The sequence below is a fragment of the Plectropomus leopardus genome, chromosome 1 (assembly GCF_026936395.1).
Source record: "Plectropomus leopardus strain MGB_pleo_1.0 chromosome 1, ASM2693639v1, whole genome shotgun sequence".
NCBI lineage: Eukaryota > Metazoa > Chordata > Actinopteri > Perciformes > Serranidae > Plectropomus > Plectropomus leopardus.
In genome coordinates, this window is record NC_142176.1 from 23183936 (window position 1) to 23197031 (window position 13096).

The window sequence follows — 13096 nt, forward strand, 5'->3', positions numbered from 1 at the left end:
GGAGACGCGGCGTTCCCAGGACAACGAAACTCCAAACAACCGAGGAACCCCATCGACATTTGGGTTAACAACGGCTAATTAATCGGTCGTGACGCGCGTGGACCGAAATTTGGATGAAGTTAATGTATCCAAAATTGTTTGTTGAAGTAGAGAGTTAAGAGGAGTTAAGTAAAGAGGGCAGGAATCGACAAAAACCCCACAAACATGGTAAATCCTCGTCACCAGACCGAAGTTGGAGTAAACGTTAGCTTAACTGCTACAAACAGAGCAACTATGTTACCTCACTGTTGACTCAGCATTTGTTGTTGCTCACGTGTTGAGTTTAGTCAGTGTTTTATCGTGTGTCTGTGTTACAGAGTCGTAACTGGGCGTACAGCCAGCAGCAGAGGTTGGTGTTGCAGCGGCAGCAGCAGGAGCAGCACCGGCAGGAGGAGGCTCGGCGCGTGTCCAGGGAGAGGCAGCTGCAGGCCGGGCTGCGGGACGAGGAGAGCTTCGAGAGGAAGAGATACCTGCGACAGGTGCAGGAGGAGCTCAGGGAGAGGCAGATGAAGAGCGCTCTGCTCAAGGTTAGTCGCTCTGTTGTGCAGGTGTTGTTCTCAGTTATGTTTTGCTTGAATAAAGTTGCCCCCCCCCCCCCATCAGCTGTGTGTTCCAGACCCTCCAATCTAAATTTCTTATCAAAAGGCAGAACAGACGCAAAAAAAAATTATTTGGCTTAAAAATTGTGATTTTGAAGTACAGTATTTCCCTCTGAAATGTAGTGGAGTAGGAGTTTAAAGTAGCAGAAAATGGGAAAATGGAAATACTCAAGTGAATTGTACTCAAGCAAAGTATTTTAGTGAATGTACTTAAGTTTTTTAACTTTTACATAATTTTATAACACACAAAAAGAAACACAATATACAGAGAGAGAGAGACAAAAAAGAAAGTTACAATTTCACAATGTTATAAGAAACACAAATTTTAACAGATACTGACATGAAAACATATACATGATTGATGATGACAAATATCAAAATGCATGTATGTATGTATCTATCTGTCTATCTTAAAAGAAGAAAAATGAAAACGTGTGCAGCTGTGTCTGTGTGGATGTATGTGTATGTGCATGCATGTGTATGCGCGTTAATTGTGTGCTGGTCTTTATGGGAAAGACAGTGGTTTATAGAATAGATTAGGTCTTTATTGTCATTGTAACATGTGAAATGTCCAACGAAATTAAAAATGCTAACCAGTCAGTGCACCATTCACACAGTATCTGAATGATAAGAGAAATAGCTAAAGAAAAAAAAAACAATAACTAAAATAAATTAGAAATAGATAGATTAGAAATAGACTCAGTCCTTGACAATAGCAGTAATGGACTACATGTTCCTGTGAATAAATGTGGAAACATTACAAATAATGTACTTAGATGCATTCCACCACTGATTATCAGCCATTACAAAATATTGAAGAATGAACTGTAGTTGTGGTGGCTCACTTCATGGTACACACATCAGAACTGTATAAATAAGACTAAAATAAATTAGATTATAATAAAAAAAATAAAAAATAAAAAGCTAAAAAAAAAATTAAACAAATGAATATTATTAAGAGACTATAGTAGTAGTAGCATTTAAGAAAAAAGGATATACAAAAATGTGTGTGCAGAAACATACAGTCTCTACAATTCTACAATTCTACAAAATCTACAATTTAACAAAATAATGTTCGTGCAAAGAAATGAGATAGTGGTGGAAATGTGTGTCTTAGGCTGATTTACATTTTGCCAACAGGTAGGTGCAAGTATAAAGTAAAAAGACACTGTTAGGCTCAATGGTAGGTTTTCAGATGTGTTACATCAGAAATTTGGACTTTATTTGAGTTGAGCAGAAAAGCTCAACTCATTTTGACAAAATAAAATTAAAAGATGAATAAATGAAATAAGATAAATCTCTGTGACAATTATGACCTTATAATTTCAAATTTTAGAACCATTTAATGACTTTTAAGGCTTAATACGTATTTCATTGACTTTTTAAGAACCTACAGACACTTCAGGCATCATACAAATATTAATTAAGAATAAAAAATATGCAATTGTGAAGACTTACTTGCACTTATTTTACAGGTCAAATCCAGAACATTGTAATGAAATTTGTACTGAACGTTTTACTTGTGCAAATGTACTACAGATATGAATCATTTACTGGTGACACTGATTTTTTATTTTATTGTAAACTATAACTTTATAATCCGTAATATCAGGCTGAACTGCTCCCTAATTTTGCTGGGGAAAAAATTACAAATGTGGACGGCGATTCAGACATCTGAATCAGATGAAGACATTTGGGAATTTTCCTTTTATACCAACCTAATTTTGTGGTTAAGAGGTGAGAATGAGAGGAAGCTCTTTTAATGACCAATATTCTAAATTTATCAATAGTTGGCTGGTTTCTGTTTTATTGGTGGTTGTTATTAAAACAGGTTTTTACCTGTTTGTTCTTTTTAATAGACTGCTAGAAACCCAAACACTTCACTGTATCATCATCATGATATTACCTGTAATTTACCTGATCTCAGATGTAGATAATTAGAATGAAATTTTCTTTGCAGGCAGAGGAGGAGAGAATAAACAGAGAAAAGCAGCTTGAACAAGAGGAGCGGATGGCTAAAGAGCTGGCCCGCATCAACTATGAGACACAGAGAGAGGAGAAAATGAGGCAGTATATTAAAGAGAACAGGTACGCACAGGTTACTTCATTACCTTGATTTACTGGATATTCTGGGCCAATATACAAATGCTCTGGTTTCCTTATTAATTTTTAAAGTCTGTTTAAATCCTTTACAGCATGGAGCTTCGAGAGCTGGAGTCAAAGCTGAAGTCTGCGTATCTGAATAAGGAAAGAGCTGCACAGATTGCTGAGCACGAAGCTGTGAAGTTTGAGACAAAGGTGAGCACCGTTTTCTTTGATTACGCTCATTTAATAACAAATCTGAACTGCTGGTTGCAAAAGATGGATTCTGTTCTGCAAAATATCTCCCTTCAAATAACTCCACATGCTTTTCTTTGCATAACAGCTATTATGACATTAAGTTTTAAAGTGTTGTCAGGGGCTATTCATTATGTAAGTTATGTTAAGAAAAGGTTTGATTGGCTTCATGCACCAGGGCCCATATTTATCAAAGTACTTATAATTCAGGAGTAAAACTGGGTCTTACTCCTCTCGATGAGGAGCTTTTAACTTTATAAGACTTCAATTTTAAGTGGAAATTCTGAATACAGAATATTTCCTACAAGCTGTATACAGTGTCTCTTCTTTGACATTAGCGTGAAGAGGCAGACTTTGCTCGCAAGATGAAGAGCGAACAAGAGCGAGCAGCCGCTGAGGAGCAGAAGCTGGGGCAGAAACGCCAAGAGGAGCTGGCGCAGTATCAGAGGGAGCTGGAGCAGCAGCTCATCGAGAGGGAGCGCGAGAGACAAGAGGCGTACGAGGAGTTCCTCAAAGAGAAGCTCATGGTTGATGAGATTGTCAGGAAGATTTACGAGGAGGATCAGATGTGAGTCCTTCGTTGCCAGTTCTTTCAGCCTGTAACATGAGTGCACAATGCAAGGGCATTTTTCCTGCTAAACACAACAGTCAACAGATAAGATATTACTGTGAAAAAAAGAATTATTAATGATAATTGTAATGATAAATTAATATTTAAAAATAATAGTAAAAAACGTAACAATATGTAAAAAAGAAAAAATGTACAGTTACATTAAGTAGGAAATCAGGGAAATCATGAAATATCCATTTCATGATTTTTGCATGCCATTAAAACTTACAAATTAAAGGTCCTGTGTGTAGGATTTCAGAGGGATATAAAGGTAAAAATGGAATGGAAGATAATATGTTTTCTTTAGTGTATAATCACCCAAAACATAAGAATTGTGGTGTTTTGTTACCCTGAAATTAGCTTTTTATCGTCTTCGGAGATCTCCACGCTGCACTGCCATGTTTCTACAGTAGCCCAAAACAGACAAACCAAAAACTGGCTCTAGATAGGGCCATTCATGTTTTTGTGTAGAAGCCCCTCTGTGACGAGCAGCATTGAAAATTCACAGTTTTTTTTATGTGAAGCTATTTTATTCAGTGTTTTTACCTGTTTTCATCATCTTGTCGTTTTGGAGAGAGAAGGAGACTTCTGCAGATAATTTGGCTCCCGATAAAACACTTTCTGAACGCTGAAAGAGTTCTAACCAGGAGAAGCTTCAGCTGGTTGCAATCTGCACCCCTCACCACGAAATACTCCTAAAGCTCCCTGAATATAACACACTGCTCCTTTAAATCTCTGAAGACATCCATGCTACCAATCTCATTACATATATGTTATTTATTGGTTCAGTATGAGCATGCATTTCATCATGTTTCCTTTCGGAGAAAACGTTACGTTTGTGGTAGCACGATGAATTTATTGAAAAAGAATGTTTTCTTGAAGGGAGAGACAGCTGAAGCTGGAGAAGGTCAGAGCCACTCAGCTGCACATCGAGGAATTCAAGAGACAGCAGGCCGAGTGGAGACGCATGGAGCAAGAGAGGATGGAGGAAGAGAACAGACGCATCATGGAGTTTGCGAGCCATCAGCAGCAGACGGAGCAGATCAGAATGGCGAAGATCAGAGAAAGAGAAGAAGCAAAGGAGCAGCTTCACAAAATGGTTCCACTTTTTTTTTTTTAAATGCTTGTATCGATTCATTTCATGATGTCCTGTATTTGGAGTCAAAAATCACTCCTTTCTTTCTTCCTCCAGCTGTCTGAGAAGATCGAAGAGGAGAGGCAGCAGCGAGAAGAGATGGAGCGAGTCCGAGAGGAACTTTACTTAGAGGAACAAAAAGAGGCTAACAGGCAGAGAGACATTGTGAGTATTGTCACTTAACTGTCTAACCTTTAAACATACAAGCTCAGAAATTCTGACTACAATACGGAAAACAGTTGAGACAAAGTTGAAACAAATATATTGTATATCAGGGATGCAAGTCATTATTACAAGAAGAAATTATCAATGAATGTGTAAGTGATTTTTTTAATTAATGGTCTGGTCTATAAAGTATTTGAAAACAATGAAAAATGCCCAATATGAGACAAGAGACATACACAGATTCCTGTATGCTGTGGGGCTCAGATTTATAAGAGCACCTAAATTATCATTTCTATAATGTTTCCTTCTGCTTTTTTTTTTATACTTTATTTTTAAGTGCAAAGTTTCAGGTTTTTACAGAAACATGACAAACATACAGGTAAAACGAACCAGAACTTTCAGGTCACCAAGGGGAATGTCTCAGGAAAATAAAAAGATGAATATACACACAACAGTACTGCATCATGTAGTATATAGGGCCACAGAAATTCATAGATAAGTAATTAGGAGGGGGGGGAAGGGGGCAGCGGGAAGCCAGTTCAGTCTAAACTGCCAGGAGGGCAGTCTCTCCAAGGCAAATCCATCAAAACATCAGACACAGCACAGAGGACAAACAGAACCACATGTAAAGCAAAAAGAGAAACTATTCTACTGGTTTTTTTGGTTACATACAAAAGCCATCTCGACCAATACCTCTCAGCTTTACTACGATTCAGTCTTAAAGAAAAGGTCATCATCTCCATTTCATGTATATTTTTCACAGTGGCTGACCACTCTCCAACCGTTGGCGGCTCCCTGTTGAGCCATTTCCTTGTTATTGGTTTCTTGCCTGCTATTAGTAGTATCTTAAGCAGGTATTTATCCTGGGAATTAAAATCGTCTGGTAGTTTACACAGATATACAGTCTGAAAGTTATACTCTATTTCAAGTCCGAGGATTGAGTTGTTTCCTTCTGCTTTTATGTAACAGGAAGACATGGAGAAGAAAATCCGACAGAGGCTGATGATGCAGCAGACCTGCCAAGAGCAGATGGCCTTCAAAGAGATGCGGAGGCAGGCAGAAAAAGAGGAAGAGGAGGCCTTCAAGAAGATGATGATGGCCAAGTTTTCAGAGGACGATCGGTTGGAGCAGATGAGCGCCCAGAAACGACGCATGAAGCAACTCGAGCACAAACGGGAGGTGGAAAAACTGATAGAGGACAGAAGACGGCGGCATGAGGCCGACATGGTACGAACCGTGCTCTCAGTGTGCATAGTTTTACTGTCAGAGGTTAAGCTGCCAGTATGGAGGGCAACAGGGAGCAGCAACCTTGATGATGTTTAACCCTTGCAAAGTTAAAGTTACTGAAAGTATCCCAACATGAAAAGAGAACTTGTCGTAGCATGGCTGAACACTTAAGACATTTTACAACAGAAAGCAGCACATTTATTTGAGGAATGTAAGTGAAACACAAAATAAGATGTTGTGTATAAGCTTTGATTCTAACGTCAGTTTTGAATGACCTGCTCTGACACAATTGATCTCTCTTTTCAAGGAGCTGGAGGCTAAAGAAAGAGCCATTGAGCAAGAGAGGGAGGCGCTGCGAAGACAGATAATTGAAGAAGAGAGGCAGCGACTTCTTAAACGTCACGCAACAAAACTCCTGGGATACCTACCAAAGGTATGATGCAGTGTGTGAATCATAAAAAATGTAACACGGGTTCATATCTCCTGTAGGTCAAACAAGTGTATGACCATGAGTGTGTCCATTTTCAGGGTTTGCTCCGTGAAGACGACCTGCAGCACTTTGATGAAGACTTCCGAAAAAACTTTAAAGCACGTCAGGCAGATATCCTCTCTGACGACGGCTGGGAAAGTGATGAGTAAATTTTGTCCTTGAAGTTCCACTTTATGCCACTAGATGGCAGTTTAAGGTTACAGGTAACCAAGCAGCGCTTATTAGTTTTTTTCATTTCTCAGTATACACCATGAAACTTTTTTAGTATTCAGTATCGACAAAATGGTTTAGTTTCATATTTTATTAGGACAGTGCTGACAGGATCTTATTTAATCATTCCAGAAAAGATGTGAGGTCGTCTGCTGGATAAATGTGCTAGTAATTAAGAGAAAAATCTCAAAGTTTAGTCCTCTAAACATCTGATTCTCTCAGTGTTTAAGACTTCCCCCAGTCTAGAGCTTTCATGAACTCATCTTCTGTGAACGACAGCAGCTTGGCAGCTTCAAAATGCATCTGCACAGAAAACAACGTTAGTTTAGATTTTAATTTAAATGTGAACAGGGTGTGTATTAGCAGGGTATGTGAGACAGAGACACGCACCTTTTGTCTTCTGAGAATGTCAATCAGCTTGAGCTGTTTCTTGAAACCCACGATGAGTTCTGCTTTCTGTTTTTTTAGCATTTTGTTTTCAGCCTGTAGATTTTCTTTACTCTGGTGTTCCTCACTGATCTTGTCCTTAATTTAAATCATTTGAAAGACTGGAATCAGTTGAAGTTAAGCAGCTCCTAACATTTGTTTGAAACATGTTGAAATTCAGTTTCTTTGTGTGAATCTAAAGAGCTAAATAAACTTTCCATCTTCGAATATTGTATTCCATGTTGTCCACTATGCAGCTTAACATTTATCTACTTTACATGAAAGACTAAAACAGCCATGATTACATATCTTTAAAAAATACATTAAATTAACCCTGTAAAATATTGCTGATATGCCCTCTACAAATGGAGTAGTTTTTAATATTCAAATAAAGGTTCAATTATTAGTGATTGTAAAAAAATACCTTATTTTTTATTCTTCTGCTAATGATTTATTTTTCTCTATATAACTGATAGAAAGGAAAAGTAACGAAGAATTAAATCATAAAAAACCTGTTTGCTTACGCTCAGTGTACAGATTTCCTGTTTAAGACACATCTCTACAGCATGTTATGGTTAAGATGAAACAACAAATCACTAATGTAAGATAAAGTGTTTTTAAAGCATGATATTCAGTGAGATGAATGTGAACATCTGTATCTAAACCCTAGTTTGGAAAGAATAGTTTATATGTCAGTTCAACATTATTCATTTATGCATGAAAATCTGTAACTAGTAATAAAAAAATCACATTTTATTAAGAAGATGATGTGTTCATCAACACTGTTATTTGCATACCTTGTTCATCTGTTTCATCTTGTTGAGTTGAGTCTTTAACCTCTCCACCTCCTCCAGGGCTCTGTTCAGACGAACCTCCACGGTGCTGTGGACAGCCGCCGCTTGTTTGTGCGATCTATTCAGATTTTCTATTTCCTGCACAGCAAGTGATCACAACAGTTCACATATAGTGGAAGATGGTGGTTATTAAGAAACACTGATGATGAATGGATGGATACAGTGTACAGCATCTTTGTAATGGAAAGAATCACTTTTAATTTAAGAACACAAAAAGAGGCATTTATTGATAATTGGCAAAAATGGTGTGCATTTGTCTCTACCATAAGACCAGATTTCAAGTAATTTCAATCTGTACTATCGGAATACTTATAAGTACTCATTACTTTATTTTTATTTCTTTTTTCTTGATTTCTCAACTGGAGGTATTTACCAGTCCCCCTATGTACGCTTATTCTTTTTCCCTGATACTTCTATACTCATTTATAGGTCTTCATGTTGATAGTTTGACTGTTTGTCTGTTTACATGTAAAATTAAAAACCAATAAAAAGTAAATGACAAAAAAAAAAAAAAAAAAGAAACACTGATAACTGCAGTCTGTTGTCAGACTTTTACAGACCTTGTGCAAAGCAGTCACTTGGATTTGAAGACTGTCACATTTTTTGTCGGACTCCTCTGCTAAAGCTCTGTGCTTCTCGATTTGTGTCTGCTGGATGTTTGTTGTTTTCCGCAGTCTGGCTCTATCCTCCTCAAGCTCCTTAATTTTTGCACTAAGTTTAGCGTTTTCATCATCCTGCAACAGTAAAAACACATTGGTATCTATACAAAAATAATATTTTAGTATTAAAACATCCACATTTTACTATCTGTGGATGGTTCACAGCTGTTCAGCTGAAGCTCTGCCCCCCTCTGCTGACAGTCCAGGGCAATAACAGCTCTTTTTAAATTATTGTTTATCTGCAAACTACCTTCTTATAATAGTCACATGAGAGTTGGTCCAGTTCCTCTTGCATGATCCGTAGTTTTGCCTTGAGAACTCGTATTTGAGCTTCTGAAACACCTTAACAAAACAGAGCAACACAATCAGACCTGGAAGACCAAGAAAAGGTTTTCACTGTAGGCTGCTATGTGATGTTAATGCTCCAATCTTGATTTCATTTAGGATTCTTAAAGGTCCAGTGTGTAGGGTTTAGGGGGATAAATTGGCAGAAGTGGAATATAATACAATAAGTAAGAATACATGTACAAAGGAAGTGGGTCCTCATCCACGGAGTCCTGTGTTGCACTGCCACGTTTCTACAGTAGCCCAGAACAGACAAACCAAACACTGACTCCAAAAAGAACCATCTGCATTTTAACATCAGCCATAGTAGTTGGCAGCTTGTCAAGCAGAACAACATCAGAAAAACTACTTTATTTAGTGTTTTTACCAATTTAAGTCACATGATCTGTGCATTTTAAACATATGGATCTTAAGTTACCAGAGAAAAAACGGTGAGCACACATTACCAGGTGCTGGACTAGTGACCAGATAAACACTGATATGTAGTGTGGAACTGCTTCATTCATTGTTTTTACCGGTTTAAATCGCGTGGCCTGTTTGTTTTGGAGACAAAGAGAACTCTGTGGATAATTTAGTTGAAAACCTTAACACTAAAGGAATCCTAACTGGGAGACGTTTCAGCTCTTTGTAATTTGCAATACTTACAGCTACACGCCACTAAATGTCCTTAAATCTTGCACACTACTCCTTTATGCGGCAAAATTTTAACACTGAAAATACTTACTTTGTGACTTTCAGATCCCACACTGACCCCCTACACACAGTTCCTCTTTGTTATGAATGCAACAAATAATGTGAATGTATTATTTATTGTTGCAAAATACAATTACAACTCATAAGTATTTGCAAAAAGAGCTAACACACACTGTGTGACAGTGAAAATAATTTCTGTTGAGTTTTATGGAAAATTTGTGGTGCTTCTAGGACAGAACATCATCTTTAAATTAATATTTGCAAAAAGTATTTATATATTTATAAATAAAACTGGGCCTTCACAGAGTGACATCAACATACCTGATCCTAGATTGTCTCCAGTGTCAGCCACAGCATCCACAACATTTTCATGAATCTCATCGTCGGTCAGCCTCTCCTCCATGCCACGGATCGTCTTTGCTAGGAAAAAATCAGCTGAGTCTTCTACAGCTGCTAAATCATCCACATGAGACACACTTGCGGTTCTGAAATCAAGCAAACAATGTGAAAATGTTTAGCAGCCTTATGAGGAATGCTAATACAGTGACGAAATATATGACAGACCGTGTGAATGAAGATAGTTGTAAATGGCTCTAAAATTATGTATAATCAAACTCACGCTGTTTTACAGTGAGGCTCTTTTCCTTGATTTCCTTTACACATGTTTGATGTTGACATGACTCTGTTCTTGGCCACCGCCTAAGATAAGGGACAGCAAACAGAAGCATCTTTATGTCATGTAGGTCTACAGCATTAACAAACTTTAACAAACTATACCTGTGAAATGTAAACTTGGTTTCAGTTATACAGACACCCTAACTTTTGGATCTGAGCTGATACCTTCACACCGGGCTGCTGCACAGCGCCCTGCTGAGGCTTTATCCTGTAGGTGAACAGATAGATATATACAAAGAGACCGATAAATAGATCAGCTAATACATCAATGAAGAAATTAATGATTTTGTTGCTTTTTTAATACTGTTTTAACTACCAGTGAATATTTAAATGGTTTTATTGAGGCTGGAGCACTTCACTGGAATAAATGTTAACTTTCAAGCAAGAAAATTGATTATTAAAAAGTCAATAGTCATTCTTGCGGGATGCCAAAGCCTTTAATGATCTGAGCCTCAGATATTTATTACCTTGAATCCTCTTCATCCTCAATGTCTGTGAGCAGGAGGGTGGATAAAGGTTTTGACAGAACTTCACTTTGATCTTTCTGTAATTTGATAAAACACCAAGACAAAGATTCACGTTTTTTAAGTTTAAAGCAAGTCTTTACTCACCAAAACTAAACAAAAATGTACATTTTTTTAATTAATGAAAGTAAACATGTCCAGAACTTACTAGAAGTTGTTCAGCCTGTCGTACTATATCTGCTGTTTTTGCTTCCAGCTCTGCATTTAAGAGTCTGAAGGAAATACAATAGAGAATTATGACATTATATGGATTGTAAAGTTTACACCACTTAGCAGCCTTATTGTGTCTTTGTGATTTTTTAATTTTTTTATTCTTATTTTTTTTTTTTTTGCATTAACTCTCACTTGTGGTATTGGGGTAATGACAGGGATTTATTAAAAAGCTAAGGTAAAGTCAGTTATTATAATTATTAATTGTAAGTATACAGGAGTGATTTCTCTGCAAGTTTGATGAAGGGATTAACTGAAGGTGAAAGAGTCCAATGAGTTCAAAAGAGGAAAGAGAGAGGAATAAATGAGGAATAAACTTTCCTTATTAAAATTAGTAACAAGGGTTCATCTGAGGAGCTTTGACATGAATTAATTCAAACTGAATCAAAGCAAAGCCACCAGATATTGAAACAGGCAGTCTTACTTGTACTCCTCTTCCTTCGCAAAAAGGTCGTCTGTGTCCTTCCTCGTTGGAGCAGAGGCAGATTTTGTCTGTGGTCTCACCTCAACCCTCTTGGATCTCTCAGCCTTACCACTAGAGGACGGCCGTTTCTTCAGCTAAATGAGACAAGACAGCAGAATTTGTAACATTATTTTGCTGAGGTGAAATTGAACATTTCACAAGATTTGATTAGAACATAAATTAATTTGCATTTCATCCTGTTTGCATTTCAACCTGCCTGACTGCTAAATTGGCAGACATTGCCTGATAAATAACAAAAATCTTCAGCACAGCTCAGACAGAATAATAGTCATCACTCTTTAAAAATCAGATTTAATGGATGCTTGTTTATACTAGAAAACAATATACCATGATCTGATTTTTAACTCTCAAACACTGATACTGTTGTTGGTCTTTAAGACCAGTATCAGTCAGGCTGTGCGCAGTAGCACCAGCCCACACCTTTTAGGTAAGGGGTCAAACGCTGAGTTGAAGTTTCAACGTATCTTCCTGATTAAATGTGTCCCAAATGGTCCTTCAACATAAAGTGACCATATTGTAACATTTTTGTAACGGTACATATTTGGTCTCCTCTGTCTCAGCATTATTTTCCACGGTATTAAGGAAGAGACAGACACGACGAGGCGTTTTTAGTGTCGCGTCCATCATTCACGTTTGAGGAAGTAACGTTAGCTTAGTGTTGATGTTTGTTAACTTCACTTGTTGGAAACAAAGACAAAGTTTAAACCTCTATTTTAGGCCACTAACAGTTCTGTTCAAACCTATGACGAATAAAACGTTTTTATAAACTATGTTACAAACCTTTGAGACGACGGACTGAGGAGGACGAGCCTTTTTATTACAACTTCTTTCAGCCATTGTAACCGATTGCAACAGAGGAAGAAGACGCGGCTCTGGTTGCATAGCAACTGCTTGTTCAGGGCGCGCTCGGTACGGCAGCCCTTTACGGACATTCAAAGGCGAACCTTCATCAAACATACAGTAGCAGTTGCATTACAGGAAATGTGCTAACATCAAAAACAAAAAATGTCTAATGTATATGTTCCTCAACAACAAAAAATATATATGTATATATAAAATCTATTATTTTTTTCATTACTTGGTTAGAATGTAAAAAGAAAAAACATATTTGTATAGAACTGATATATTAGCTTTAGCTCTATGGGTGTGATATTTGCCCATTAAACTCATAAAAGTGGTACTTTCGAGAAAAAAATTGAATAACTGAATAATAAACAAATAAATATGTCTCAAATCCAAGCTGTGAAAACCTAATGACAACTTCAGGGTTATTATTATTATTATGTTATTTTGTTTTCCTTTTATTATATTATCTAAAAAGTATGTGGTATCTAGACCCTACCAAATAAATTTAGTGAAGTAAATGTATGAACTAGGAAACATTTTAGTAAAAATAGTTCAAAATTGTAGCCCA

The 13096-nt window shown here is 37.2% G+C and overlaps 2 protein-coding genes across 3 annotated transcripts; one reads left to right on the top strand and one right to left on the bottom strand.

Moving 5' to 3' along the window:
* On the top strand, positions 1-6772 carry mns1 (meiosis-specific nuclear structural 1). The gene is made up of 10 exons (XM_042486322.2): positions 1-207; positions 357-566; positions 2599-2726; positions 2834-2936; positions 3314-3543; positions 4468-4684; positions 4778-4885; positions 5855-6112; positions 6420-6545; positions 6641-6772. Exons 1-10 carry the CDS (start codon positions 205-207, stop codon positions 6749-6751), a joined length of 1494 nt encoding a protein of 497 aa, XP_042342256.2. The 5' UTR covers positions 1-204; the 3' UTR covers positions 6752-6772.
* Positions 6773-6888: 116 nt separating this feature from the next.
* On the bottom strand, positions 6889-12554 carry tex9 (testis expressed 9). 2 transcript variants are annotated; one of them, XM_042486357.2, is made up of 12 exons: positions 12463-12554; positions 11623-11756; positions 11137-11200; positions 10932-11008; positions 10630-10672; positions 10409-10488; positions 10111-10274; positions 9002-9093; positions 8653-8826; positions 8036-8170; positions 7203-7337; positions 6889-7115 (listed from the first exon to the last, which is right to left on the bottom strand). In XM_042486357.2, the coding sequence occupies exons 1-12, from the start codon at positions 12517-12519 to the stop codon at positions 7038-7040; spliced, it is 1233 nt and encodes a 410-aa protein (XP_042342291.1). In that variant the 5' UTR covers positions 12520-12554; the 3' UTR covers positions 6889-7037. The 2 variants fall into 2 exon arrangements, with proteins under 2 accessions (XP_042342291.1, XP_042342274.1); XM_042486340.2 differs by having other exon boundaries at positions 6889-7337.
* Positions 12555-13096: the final 542 nt, after the last annotated feature.